The sequence below is a fragment of the Camelina sativa genome, chromosome 14 (assembly GCF_030686135.1).
Source record: "Camelina sativa cultivar CO46 ecotype springtype chromosome 14, ASM3068613v1".
Lineage (NCBI taxonomy): Eukaryota > Viridiplantae > Streptophyta > Magnoliopsida > Brassicales > Brassicaceae > Camelina > Camelina sativa.
The window spans coordinates 892,246-906,232 of NC_141893.1; the positions used below are offsets into that span (position 1 = coordinate 892,246).

General features: G+C 34.8%; 2 protein-coding genes and 1 pseudogene across 19 annotated transcripts; 2 read left to right on the forward strand and 1 right to left on the reverse strand.

The window, feature by feature from the left end:
• Positions 1-1,577: 1,577 nt before the first annotated feature.
• Positions 1,578-4,604, reverse strand: LOC104738788 (uncharacterized). Of its 16 annotated transcripts, none has more exons than XM_010458996.2 (13): positions 4,500-4,594; positions 4,377-4,407; positions 4,180-4,259; positions 3,831-3,870; positions 3,685-3,743; positions 3,472-3,597; positions 3,219-3,354; positions 2,858-3,081; positions 2,588-2,701; positions 2,366-2,499; positions 2,177-2,277; positions 2,024-2,097; positions 1,581-1,923 (listed from the first exon to the last, which is right to left on the reverse strand). In XM_010458996.2, the coding sequence occupies exons 1-13, from the start codon at positions 4,521-4,523 to the stop codon at positions 1,726-1,728; spliced, it is 1,341 nt and encodes a 446-aa protein (XP_010457298.2). In that variant the 5' UTR covers positions 4,524-4,594; the 3' UTR covers positions 1,581-1,725. The 16 variants fall into 16 exon arrangements, 7 of the variants coding, with proteins under 7 accessions (XP_087341419.1, XP_087341418.1, XP_010457298.2 ...); XM_010458997.3 differs by having other exon boundaries at positions 2,789-3,081; positions 4,180-4,291; positions 4,500-4,586; XM_010458994.2 differs by having other exon boundaries at positions 1,582-1,923; positions 2,789-3,081; positions 4,500-4,599.
• A 651-nt stretch (positions 4,605-5,255) lies between these two features.
• On the forward strand, positions 5,256-8,290 carry LOC104738790 (wee1-like protein kinase). Of its 2 annotated transcripts, none has more exons than XM_010458998.3 (10): positions 5,256-5,579; positions 5,814-5,874; positions 5,975-6,041; positions 6,375-6,638; positions 6,718-6,785; positions 6,858-6,967; positions 7,080-7,120; positions 7,212-7,357; positions 7,458-7,811; positions 7,909-8,290. In XM_010458998.3, the coding sequence occupies exons 1-10, from the start codon at positions 5,308-5,310 to the stop codon at positions 7,990-7,992; spliced, it is 1,467 nt and encodes a 488-aa protein (XP_010457300.1). In that variant the 5' UTR covers positions 5,256-5,307; the 3' UTR covers positions 7,993-8,290. The 2 variants fall into 2 exon arrangements, with proteins under 2 accessions (XP_010457300.1, XP_087341423.1); XM_087485297.1 differs by having other exon boundaries at positions 5,265-5,579; positions 6,459-6,638.
• A 908-nt stretch (positions 8,291-9,198) lies between these two features.
• LOC104738791 (cullin-2-like) lies at positions 9,199-13,957 on the forward strand (annotated as a pseudogene). The gene is made up of 19 exons (XR_015580403.1): positions 9,199-9,329; positions 9,736-9,911; positions 10,008-10,107; positions 10,205-10,438; positions 10,544-10,747; positions 10,837-10,914; positions 11,016-11,105; positions 11,194-11,274; positions 11,391-11,450; positions 11,538-11,573; positions 11,664-11,750; positions 11,839-11,991; positions 12,076-12,131; positions 12,264-12,384; positions 12,501-12,655; positions 12,783-12,926; positions 13,026-13,244; positions 13,344-13,511; positions 13,618-13,957. The product of XR_015580403.1 is annotated as a cullin-2-like (transcript).
• Positions 13,958-13,987: the final 30 nt, after the last annotated feature.

Consider the following 13,987-nt stretch of genomic DNA (forward strand, 5'->3'; position numbering starts at 1 on the left):
AGAATGCTGAACCATTAATTCGTTAAACAGCTCTGTTTAGAGCTAATTAAAATTTAGAGGTTTAAAAGGAAAAAATGGAAATCTATATTCACAACGGTCACATTAATAAGGAAATTTATTATTAAGATATATATATATTGTCGTGCGAAGGTTAACGAATACCACAAGCGATGAAAAATAAAATGGTTGGGTTTAACCAAAACAAAAATGTCTACAAAAATAAACCCCATTATCATTATAATAAAAGTAAATAAAACAAACAAACAAATTGAAACAAATAGTTCTTAACCAAACTTTCTATTAATAATAAGATTACCAATTACGATTTACTTGCGATTCTAAAAAATATTGGGGTGAAAAACATCTAACCAAAACAAAGTAAATAGAAATAGAAATTAAACCATTAATTGATTTTACTTTGACACTTTGACAAAAACAATTTGATGAAAAAAAACGTTGACAGAAAAGTTAGCCACTGTATTATTTTACAATTTACATTAGAATCAAAAAATTAGGATTAACGACGAAAAGAAAGCTGGCAAAAATCTATTGTAATTCTTACTGTTTGACTAGTTTGTCTGATTTCTTTTTAATTAATTAATTAATTAACATGGTATAAGCTCATGTTTAAAACCAGATTGTAGATTAGCCTATATATTTAAGTTTTAAACTTGTAACATATAAAGTATAAGCCCATCTTCTTATTTAATTTATAAAAGTATATAATTTTTATTAGGAATAAACTTAATAGATATTATAAATATATACCCTTAATCTTTTCCCAAAATTGGATGCCAGAGGCCAAGGTTTCTTTTTCAATAACGTCGGCTAATATATATATAATTTGTTTATATATATCTCTTAATTTGTTTCCTTTTCTAACTATATATACATAGGGTACAGTGTATTCATTCTACTCGCAAGGGTAACAAACACAGTATTACGATGCTGTATCTATTTTCCCGTCGGGTCGAGAGCATCATGCCTAGCCTAACTTGCTGGCTTGGAACAAGAAGAAAAGGTCATGAAGATGTGTGATTTTTGTTTTCGTCAAACTAGAGACTCTCTAAGATGTGTATATATATACAAAAATTTAATTACGCCTTTAAAAACCACAAAAGAAAACATGATATCTCACTCCAAAAATCAACCTCTGATTTTAAAAAATTATAATTTTCTACATTTTTTCATTGGGAAAAATGTCAATTAAATCATAAACTTACCCAAAAACGCCAATTAAATCTTGAACATTCCCTAAGGTCATTTAAATCATCTATTTGTGTTGCCAATTCTAATTAAACATCAAACTTTTCTAAAAACGCCAAAATACACATCTCGCAAAATTGGGTAACAGAGCAACTAAGCTCCGTTAACACCGTTAACATCTGTTAGATAAAACCATTAGAATAAAACGATGCTTGAACTCTAAATCCCCAAATTACTTCGATCTCTAATCCCTAATTTCACAAACCAAAAAAAATCCCCAAATCACTTCACTCTCTAATCCCTAATTCTCTAAATAAACACAAAACCCTGTTTTCGAGATCTTCCCACTGTGGATTTGTCTCGCGGTGGATCTTCAACTCTTTCTCCTACAAACGTAATCACACCCTTGTTTTTTATTTTCGGCATCAAATCGAAAACAGAGTTTCATGTTTATTTAGAGAATTAGGGATTAGAGACTGAAGTGGTTTGGATATTTTTTTGGGTTTGTGAAATTAGGGATTAGAGATCGAAGTAATTTGGGATTTCGAGTTCAAACGTCGTTTTATTCAAACAGGTTAATCTAACAGATGTTAATAGATGTCGGATACAATTCCCTATTTCGATATCAACATCCGCACAAACTTTTGTACTAAAGAGAACTCTTGTTTCTGTCTCCTTGGCCGCAAGGGCTTGTGTGTTCTTGAGCAATAGGGAGTCCTACAAACACAAATGACTCAATTAGTGCCTATAATCTGATTGATAGATATTCAAAGAAGCTGTTTAATTTGATGTGTGAAAAAGAGATGGAGGGAGAAACCCCAGAAAGGTCAATAACAAGCTTTCCCTCCAAGTGTCTTGACATGATTTTTACATCAACATAACTTGACGCATCTGAGTAGGGAAATGGGAAATGAGATATACGCAAGTACGAACTAGATTTGTTTATATGGGGGTTACAAAGCAGGTTTACCTGGTTGTCCAATTCCCCCCTGCAATTTCTTCGTGATTTCCATTTCCGTCTCTTTTTCTTGTTTCATTATCTGTTGTAGCTTCCCATATAGACTAGAGCCACTGTAAATTGATGCAAGAAACAGGTTTTGATGTTAAGTCATTTGTGTGGTTTTAAGCGTGGTGCCTAGAAGGTGTTGAGAGTTATTACCCTGATAATTTAGGTGAACCGAACAAGAGACCTTCCTTGCTAAAAGAGGAAGCTTTTATTGCTTCATCAAACCGGTCTCCAACAAATTGTTTCTTCTGGTTGGAAATGTTTGGCACTGGGGTTTGATAACTAGGCTATGCAACAAAACACTATTATTTGGATTTGATTGTGGGCTGAGGAGATGAAAATTACCCAAATCACGAGAAAGGAAGAAAGCAAAACCTCATCATCGCTTGATGATCCACAATCCATGGGTCCAGGTAGCTCGTCATCAGTATCACTATCTTGAATGTTCGATGAGCTTTCCTTATGAGATTTTCTTTCATGTCTGCTGTACTGGAACAGAAAGAAGGCCAACAAATGAAACAAAGAACTGAGCAAAGTAGCAAATCAATTGCTAATCCACTGAATAAGCAAAACTACCAGTTTAGAGGTTCTTTTGATCAGTCTAATCTTATGTGGAGGAATGTCTAAAAGCTTTGGTATAGCAACCTCAGTGAACCCATGCAGAACCTCTCTTGACGCAGCAACAGAAATACCTTGTCTGCTTTCTGATGCTTCATCAAAACCGTTGGGACATTCAGCAATTGGATCCTCTTCTATGGCCTGATAAGCAGTAGGCTCAAAATTTTCAGCCATATCACTTATCTTGGATGACGTTTCTCCAGGAGTATGTGAGTGAAACGAAAATTTTGGCCTCAGATGATCTTTGATAACTGTGGAGACATTAGAAACCTAACTCAGAAATTTCAGAAGTTTATGCACACACGATCTGTTTCTTAAAGTTTTAATTCGTGGTGCCCATTCTTTAACTTCTACGGTAAAGATACCAGAGTTTTGAATGAAACAGTACCTTTACTACTTCTCTTGGCTCTGAATCCAGATAGATGGGATGATGAGACTGGAGCGTTACCATTCAAATGGATTAGTGACTTGGTTTCTTTACTTATAGTGGACCACGTTGCCACTTGTTCGTCGTCATGTTGAATCTGAAGGCAACAATAATCATCATTACGAAAAATAAAGAACTTTTCAAGATGCACAAATAGACTTCAGATTCGGAAGTCATGAAAAGAACCCAAAGAAGTTGAAGATTAGATGGTAACCTCATCATCTGAACCATTTTTCTGAGCAGGTACGCATGCTCTTATGGAAGAAGCAAGATAACTCTCCTCAGGGGAATCAGGAACATCAACGTCGTCATCCTCAAGAGAGGATGATATCTTCCGTATCTAAAGAATAAAAATCTCCCATCACAATTTGAATCCATTTTTCTTAGGAGCAAGAAGCTGCACAAAAGAATTTTAAAACGGACTCACAGTTGCTTCCAGAGATACAACACCGGTTTTCCTAGCATAATTGTTTTGTTCACCACAACCTGGAAACACCACAGAAGTTCTTTGTGAAAACACTTCCCTAAATGTAATTTATAAGATGCTGACCACAAACTGGATATACATATTACCTATGAGTTTTTCGAGCTTTGTTTGAAGTAGTAATCCCCCCTAAAATATTGAAGCCAAGCTATGGTCAAAAACTACAATAAAATTCCCTATAGCTCCTACTCAAAAACTACTCAATCCCACAACCATTCTATTGATAAAAAATCACCAAAATCAAAAGTTCCCATGTTATTTCTCAAGTAAGAGCAAAACAGTGTGTCAATACTCAATACAACCTAAGAAACTCATTAAGGAGATTATGATGAAGATAACCTCTCATCATGCCATCTTCAAAAGACAAATTCTCGAGAGTTCATAGACAGCTTAACACAAGAGGTTAACGAATCAACAGTTAGAGATTGAACATTATACCTCTTCCTTGGCATTCTCACTTGGCCACATGTCAATTTCTTTCGAACTAACATTGATGTGCTCTTCTTCGTCTTCTTCCTCTAAAAGACCAAACAACAACTTGAGAATCACTCTTTAGACACAAAAAAAAAAAAAAAAAAAAAAACACATAAGATTCGAAAGCGAAATTTTTCATATGAACAGAAAGCAATCCTTACCTGATATGCTTTGATCGGAATCTAAATTCCCCTGAAAATCCAACATGGATAAACAAATAAAAAAAAATTCCTAGAAGAAGAAATAAGAAAGCAAACAATTCACATGGGATACGAGATAGTCACCGGTAAGTTACTTCGCCGCCACATTCGCCGTCAGCATTCAAAATCTCGCTGGTGGCGTTGCCGAGAGAAGTATGTGTTTACTTTATCACTTTATCAGTTTGTTTTACTGAATTGGGCTTTGATGGACCCAATGCAATAAACTTTTTAGAATTTGTTTTTGATACCCCCACAGTTTGTAGTTAATCAGAAATTAACCTAATAATTCATCAGTTTCACATTCTAGCCCCATGGCTAGAATATGAAAATATATTTACTTTTCATTGACATAATGTAAATATTAATATATAAATTATTGGTCTTCTTTAATCACAAGGAGAGTTAATATCTTTTTTTTGTTGTCTTTGAAGTATATGATAATTTTTTAATTGGTTGACCAATAAATAAATACAACTTTTTAAAATTAATTAACATAAAAATACTACTATTTGGAAATACATTTAAAACATTGATTATTTCTTTAAAAAGTTGAATATTTATTTACATACACTGCATCATACCCAAAGGCCAAAGTGCTAGTGCTATTATAGAAAAAAATATTATTATTAAAGACACACCAAAGCTTACATGACACGCTCTACAGAAGATCCACTGCACCTCTCTACTTTATCTGTAACAAAACACTAGTATCCATAAGATCGAACGGTCCTAAATCAATTACATACGAAGTGTACCGTAGTCGTCGATGCAGATGACTACTTCCAAATTTTAGCTCGAAACACTAAAAGACTCGAGCGCGCAAATTTTGAATCTAATTATTTATTTCACTTATTTTTTTCTTTTACCCAAAAATAAAATTAATTTCATCGTCATGTTCGAGAAGAAAGGAGGAAGAACACTGTTGGCGAAGAGTAAAACCCTAGGAACGAGAAGAACGAAGAAGGTTCGTAAGATGGAAGGGACATTGGAGCGACACTCTCTTCTTCACTTTGGTCAGTTGTCGAAGATTTCTTTCGAAAATCTTCCGCCGTCGAATGTTCCGTCATCGGCGGACTCGTCGGAGCTTCGGAATCAGTTGGGTTCGGCTGATGCTGATACCAATTGCCCAGAGAAGGACTTTATTCTTAGCCAAGACTTCTTCTGGTAAAATCTTAGCTTTATATTTATATATCTAATAAGTTGAGATCTATCGCGTTATCTTCTGGGTAGAGTAGCATCTTTGGGATTGGTTAGTATTACAATTTTTCAAGATCTGAAAAAAAAAAAAAAAAATCTATTTAGCAGTTTCGATAGATTTATGTTTGGTTTAGAAGATGATTGCCTTTTGATTTGTGAAATCTCAGCTACTAATGATTCGTTTTGTGATTTATTTTGCAGCACACCTGATTATATAACACCGGACAATCAGAACTTGATGAGTGGTTTAGAGATCAGCCAGGTGAAATTGAGAGAAAGCTCTTGACTTTTTTCTTTGATTTTTGTTTCACCAATGTCTCAAATTTAAAGTTTCTCTCTCTTTTTTTCATTTTTGTTTGTAGGATCATTCTCCTTGTCCTAGGTCTCCTGTTAAACTAAATACAGTTAAAAGCAAAAGATGTCGCCAGGGTAAGCTTTTCTTTTACTGTTTGTTCCAAAGATATCTTTATCTAGAATGAGTAGCCACTGTCGATTCAGAGAGTTTGAAGTTAATCCTTAATTGTGTTTTTTAGCATGAATATAAATAAGGCCTTTACATGGGACGAAGGTATATAGGTTTCAGAAGAGTGTTTTGTGATACAATTCTTACTTGAGTTATGTTTGACCTCCTGTTTTAAACAACTATCCAACATTCAAGTCTTTTTTGCTTTGAGATTCACAGTGTTGTTATCTAGTAATTTGATGTTTTGGTGAGGTGTTCTTTTTCTATAACTCAGATAATAAAATCTGTGTTAATTGCAGAAAGTTTCACATTGAATCCTTCGAATTCTACCTGTTCTTCTAAAAATAGAGTAGATGAACAAGAGAATGATGATACTGACACAGATGAGGTCATGATGGATAAACTCCAAGCTAATCAAACAGAGAGGACTGGATATGTTTCAAAGACCGCAGTTGCTCTGCGGTGTCGGGCTATGCCTCCCCCTTGCCTCAAGAATCCGTATGTGATGAATCAGTCTGAGTCTGCTACTGATCCTTTCGGATATCAGAGATCAAAATGTGCAAGTAAGTTTCTTGTCCCTAGATTTCTTACTCAAGAATTTCCTGAAACGCTTCTTCAGTAAAATATACTGCTGTTATGCAGGTTTTCTCCCTGCAAGTATAACTGGGGATGGCTTGTCAAGATATCTCACGGACTTTCATGAAATTCAGGTAAGCGAAAGGTGGTCTTTTAACTTGGAATTATGTTGCTTCTTCTTACGTAATTTGATTTGGTTTCTCCAGCAAATTGGTGTTGGAAATTTCAGTCGTGTATTTAAGGTTTTGAAGAGAATTGATGGTTGCCTATATGCTGTGAAACACAGCACAAGAAAGTTGCATCTAGATTCAGAGAGGTATATATTTTCTGTAGTTTTCTTAGTAAGAGAAAGACACATATCTGCTTAAAAAAATAGTTCATCTTGTTTGGACCATTTTGTTCAAGTAACCATTATCGAGTTTTTGCAGACGTAAAGCTATGATGGAAGTCCAAGCTCTTGCTGCTCTAGGTCAGTAATCAGTACAGTCTCTCGTTTCGTCCCTGATTGCAAGCTAAGATCAGTGTAGCCTTAAGCCGTTTCTATCATATTTTGTTTGTAGGGTTTCATGAAAATGTAGTAGGATACTACAACTCGTGGTTTGAAAATGAACAATTGTACATTCAGCTGGAACTCTGTGATCACAGCTTGTCCAAGAAATCTTCTCTTAAGGTCTCAGAAAGAGAAATCTTGGTGATAATGCATCAGGTAAACACTTACTTAACTTTCATGTAAAATCAAGTATATAGAGAGAAGCTTAATAACTGAGAATTCTTATCCACATATCATTGTACTATGTCTCTTACAGATAGCTAAAGCATTACAGTTTATTCATGAGAAAGGAATAGCTCATTTAGATGTAAAACCAGACAACATATACATCAAGAACGGTGTTTGCAAGCTCGGTGACTTTGGTTGTGCCACGCGATTGGACAAAACCTTACCAGTAGAAGAAGGAGATGCACGTTACATGCCTCAAGAAATACTAAACGAAGACTATGAGCACCTTGACAAGGTCGATATCTTCTCTTTAGGTGTCACGGTATATGAGCTGATTAGAGGATCTCCTCTTACAGAATCAAGAAACCAGTCCCTTAATATCAAAGAAGGCAAACTTCCTCTCCTTCCTGGCCATTCGTTACAGTTACAGACACTGCTTAAGGTACGTAAGTTGCTTTCCTACTTCTGTGTTTCCATGGCAGTCCCGAGCATTATAACGCAGCAGTTAAGTGAAAAAATTTAACATGTTTTTGAAACAGACAATGATGGATCGTGATCCTATTCGTCGCCCTTCCGCTAGAGAATTGCTGGACCATCCCATGTTCGATAGGATTCGAGGTTGATTGATTCATAGACACTCTCAGATGTCGAGAACTAAATTTTGTAAATTATGGTACCAATGATCTCGATCGGAGGGGATATTGGTCCATGGCCATGCACCAGATTTTTTGTTTGGGAAATTATTGGCGTAAAAAGGTGTACCATAATCTTGGATTCGGTACAAAATATCCGGCTAACCAAAAAAAGACTGAATTGAAAATGTTGGTGTAATTTTATGGTTTCTCTGTATATTTCTGGAACTGGGAATTGTAATTTTCCATATTTTATTATTCGTCTCAAATGCCATTCTGAGTTGAATCTGTTTGTACTTTGTAGAGAGGCTAGTGGAGTTAATAATACGTCACATAATGGGGGAATAAAAGTATAAAACGTTGAAATCATTACAGCGATTAGTTTTAAAACTTTTTCTTCTAGTTGTTGTTGTTCATCAAAGTCTAATAATTTTACACAAGTTTCATTTTATTTTCCTGTTTTTTGGTCGTCAATTTAAGGGTTCAGTTTCTTCAGTTCATATATAAGCTCGTTTGATAGGGATAAAATTGTCCTAGAATTTATAGTAAGAAGGTTTTGTTAGGCGTATTAATCTTCTCTAAATCCCATAATCTCAGAAAAATTTCGTTGACAAAATAAATTATAAGTATTCAGAATTTTATAATAAAAAAATAATTATTTTAAACTCTTAAAATATCCTTCTTATCATTATCACAAGAGAAAACAAAAAACAAAAAACTCAACACAAACTAAACTGATATTTGTCAAAAAAAAAAAAAAACTAAACTGATATATAATTCCAAATCAATAATGAATTACAAAATAGTAAAAAAATATATCATAATTTACTTTTCCTAAACTCTCATAAATTTCATAATCTCATATTAATAATTTAATAATAAAGAATTGAATCATTTAAAAATCTAGAACTTTCTTTCTTGTCTTTATCACAAGGAAAGAAAAACTCATATACTGTACTATATAATTCCAAATAAGTAAAATGTAAAGACATCTGTTAAAAGATACATGTATTTAACCTTTTCTGTATATTTATTTCCAGATTTTTATTTCCTTAAAAATGTTTACTTAGTAAGTGTTTTCTTGACTTTTCTTTTATTACTTTAACAAAAAAAAAAAAAAAAAAAGGAAAAAAATACTATTTTTTTAAAGAAAATAAAAAAGAAAATAAAATTGTAAGTTCACCGCCCTTGGCAAACTCTATATAAATAAAATCATGAGATGCTCTCCTTCTAGCTAGGCTTTCTCTCATAAAGACGCGAACTACTCGATTCTCACAGCTCTATCAAATCCCGGTGAATTCGGATTCGATACTCTTCGGAATCTTCTGGTACGTGACGATCTTAGGGTTTACGAATCGCACAATTACTCTATATATCTCCGATCTCGATTTCGTAACTCGTCTCTTTACTCTTTCGTTCGATTTCTTCTGTTTCTGTTACGCGTTTATGCTTGATCGAGTTAGGGTTACGCCGTCTTCTCTTGTAATTTTTGTCTGTCGATTCTGATCGGGTTAGGGTTACGCTTGTCTTCTCTTGTACTTTTTGTCTATCGATTCTGATTGAGTTAGGGTTACGTCTTCTTCTCTTCTACTTTTGTTTATCTTTGATTTTCGTTTGTCAAATTCTCAATGTTCTGATTCTTTCCGGACATGGATATTTTAGTTTGTGTGGTTTTCCCTTATAAGAGTATTGATATATGTTGTTGATGTGTATTCCTGTCTTACTCTGTTGTAGTAGCTAGAATCTTTGTTGATCAAGGGAGCTTTGCAAAGAGTTTGTCTCATAATGATGCCTGTAATTGAGCTGGAGCATGGATGGTCCTTAATGGAAACTGGTGTTTCAAAGGTAAAAAGGATTCTCGAAGGATGTCCTGAGAACTTTTCGGGGGAAGAATACATCGGTATATACACGTATGTCTTGTTTTAATTATTATAATGAATTGTTTATATCTTTTTACAAGAGTTGCGGATACTTTACCACAGTATGTGAATGCGATTAATTCACAGGACTATCTACGATATGTGCATCCAGAAGGTTCCTAACGAGTTCTCTCAGCAGCTTTATGATAAATATGCTGATGTTATTAACGTTTATAATACGGAAACAGTGAGTGTTTTAATTGTGGAATACACCAATTCTTTAATGTTTTTTCGTTTTAACTTGAGCAAACTGTAATCTTCTTTTTATGTTATGTTGTGGCTAGGTGTTGCCTTGTATAAGGACGAAGCATGACGAATATATGCTTAGAGAGTTTGTTCTCAGATGGGATAATCATAAAGTTCTGGTTAGATGGTTATCCCGCTTCTTCTTCTACCTTGACCGTTACTTCACTGCTAGGAGAAATCTTCCATCACTGAATCTTGTTGGCTTGACATCCTTCCGCGACCTGGTTTATCAAGAGGGCCACTCCATTGCCAAAGACGCTGTACTAGCACTTGTAAGTATAGCATAGCATCTGTAGTGAAACTAAATTGTATAACTCTGGTTTATTATAAGTATATACTGGTTTCTCTATCTAACACCAATTTGTATATATTTCCAGATTCGTAAAGAACGTGACGGCGAACAGATTGATAGAGCACTGCTGAAAAACGTAGTACAGGTCTATGTTGGGAATGGACTGGGAGAGATGGATAAATACGAAGACGACTTTGAAAGTTTCATGCTTCAAGATACCGCATCTTACTATTCTTGCAAGGCCTCAAGCTGGATCGAGGAGGATTCTTGTCCTGATTACATGCTAAAGGCATGTCTCCGGATATCATTTTTGGGTCTGTGCTTTCTTTCAGTTTCAGGGGATTATGTTTACTAACGTCAGCAATTCTATATTTTCAGTCTGAAGAGTGTCTAAAAAAGGAGAAGGAGAGAGTCAGTCACTACCTTCATTCATCCACAGAGCCCAAACTAATTGAGGTTGGTGATGATATATTCTTCTGTAGGCTCATAGCTGATATTCCTGACAGCATTTTTGAGCTGGTTGTTACAATTATGTTTGTTTTCGTTTTTGGATGCAGAAAGTACAAAATGAATTGTTGGTTGTGGTTTCTAAAAGGCTTATAGAAAACGAGCACTCAGGGTGCCGTGCCTTGCTAAGAGATAACAAGGTAAGCAGCTTTTGTGGGTTCTTCAATTCTTTAGCAGTTCTCATCAAAAAAATTCTCTGTTTGACGGAGCATTGCGGTATACTTGCAGATGGATGATCTCGCCAGGATGTACAGGCTTTATCATTTAATCCCGCAAGGGTTGGACCCTGTTGCAGACTTATTTAAGCAGGTTTTCATTTTATTCCCTTTATTTTGGCATTACAAGTTACCTCATTTCGCTGTTTGTTTCCAAATCATTCCTTCTAATTGCTAAGCATAGTTTTAACTGAAAATGTGTGTATACAGCATGTTACTGCAGAGGGAAATGCCCTAATCAAACAAGCTTCCGACGCAGTTGCTGATCAGGTTTATTTTCTTTGCTCATTTTTACCCTGGCAACTCTGTGATGTTACTCAACTCCCTTTGTGATTGCTGATAATTTTTATTCCCCAGGCTGAAAGTGCTAGTGGCGTGCAGGTGCAGGACCAGGTAGTTATGCTAACCTGATTATATAGGAGCAACAATCTTTTCAGTTTAGAGTTTAGAGATTCACTTTTTTTTTTTTTTTAATGGCTTCAGGTGCTTATCATAAAATTAATTGAGCTACATGATAAATACATGGTCTATGTCGATGAGTGTTTTCAGAAACACACCCTCTTCCATAAGGTCTGAGTGCGTTCACAATATTTTATTTAATATGTCTATCTTAGTCGACAACATTTTTATTTAATAATGTCCAAATTTTCACTTGTAGGCATTGAAAGAGGCATTTGAAGTCTTCTGTAACAAAACAGTGGCTGGAGTGTCCAGTGCCGAAATACTTGCAACGTATTGCGATAATGTCCTGAAGAAAGGAGGAGGAACTGAGAAGCTTAGTGATGAAGCAGTTGAAGAAACGCTTGAGAAAGTAATTTCGTTTTCCTTCATATTGCTAATGCCTTCAATGTCACTTATCCTTTTTGGTGCTCAAGTTATAATTTTATTATTACAGGTGGTTAACTTGCTCTTTTATATAAGCGACAAGGATCTTTTCGCCGAGTTTTACAGGTACATAATTTTGTCTTTCTCTGAATTTACACCGATTATATATATATATATATATATATATGTTGATGAGATGGCATTTAGGATAGTATAAATAAATTGGAATGGGATTAATGAGCTTTTATGCTTTTGCAGGAAGAAACAAGCCAAACGGCTCTTATTTGATCGCAGTGCTAATGAGGATCACGAAAGAAGTATACTTACGAAGTTGAAAGAACAACTCGGTGGGCAGTTTACTTCTAAGATGGAGGGCATGGTCAGTTAGATGAGTTTATATTTCCTTTTTTTTTTTTAAAGGGTTGTCTAGCAGTAACGAAGGTTACTAATAAAGTGTTTTTTTTTTTTTTTTTTTTTTTTTTCTGTGTCATATAGGTGACGGATATGACATTGGCAAGAGATAATCAAATCGGATTTGTGGAATATCAATCCGACAAGCCAAATCTGGGGATTGATTTTACTGTTACTGTTCTTACTACTGGTTTTTGGCCAAGTTACAAACATCCGACCTAAATCTACCCAGTGAAATGGTAACTAATTAAGTCTTTTTTATTTATTTCCAGGGTGTTTTGAAACAAGAAAGTTAGGAAAGATAATCTCAGCTCTGATGATTTTCTCTTTTTTTTTTTTTTTTTTTTTTTTTTTGTGTGGTTCCAGGTCAACTGTATTGAAGCTTTTAAGGCCTATTATGCAACAGACACCAAAAACAGGAGACTTTCATGGATTTTCTCTCTGGGAACTTGTCATATCCTCGGAAGATTCGATAAAAGACCACACGAGTTGATCGTTACCACCTACCAGGTATCTTCTATTTGTTTCTGGTTTGTTTTCTACATGATGATATATGTTTTTTGTTTGTTTGTACATTGCTTACTCATATATTTTTCTTTTTCCGTTTAGGCTGCTGTGCTATTGCTCTTTAACGACGCAGATAGATTAAGCTACACTGAGATCTTGGAGCAGGTTAACCTCAGCCATGAAGATCTTGCCAGGCTGCTTCATTCACTTTCATGCCTAAAGTACAAGATTCTTATTAAGGAACCAATGTCTAGGAGCATCTCGAAAACCGATACCTTTCAATTCAATTCCAACTTCACTGATAAGATGCGGAGAATTAGGGTAAATATTATTATTATTCTATGGAGAGTACGTGTGTTTATTTTCATATGTTTTCGGCATGGAAAAGACTAATGATCTTCTTCTTTTTTTCTCAAACAGGTTCCCCTTCCACCAATGGATGAGCGTAAGAAAGTTGTTGAGGATGTTGATAAAGATAGACGCTATGCAATTGATGCGGCTCTGGTTAGGATAATGAAGAGCAGAAAAGTGTTGGGGCATCAACAGTTGGTGTCGGAATGTGTCGAGCATCTTAGCAAAATGTTCAAGGTAAAAAACAAACAAACGAAAAACAACTCTTGATGGATTTATTATTATTATACAACACAGATTTTAAGGATACTCACATAATGGTGTTTTTTTTTTTCCCGTGCAGCCTGATATTAAGATGATAAAGAAACGAATTGAAGACTTGATCACCAGAGATTATTTGGAAAGGGATAGCGAAAACCCCAACACTTTTAAGTATCTAGCTTAGTCACAATGAGTTTTAAAAAAAAAACAAAGGGGTGTTATTCTTTTCTTCTTTTTTTGGTTTTCGGTTTTGTAAATGACCTTCCATTCTTTTTGTCGGATCATTGGAAAAAGAACAAATTTCTCTTCACCTTCGTTTTCCTGACAATATTGTGTCGCCATATTTACTTTGTGGGTGATTTTATAGGGTTGGAAGCTTTGATTATTTTAATATATTTTCATAATAATTGGCAGATCTAAAATGGAGAAGCTAAAAAAACAAATTCCCCCTC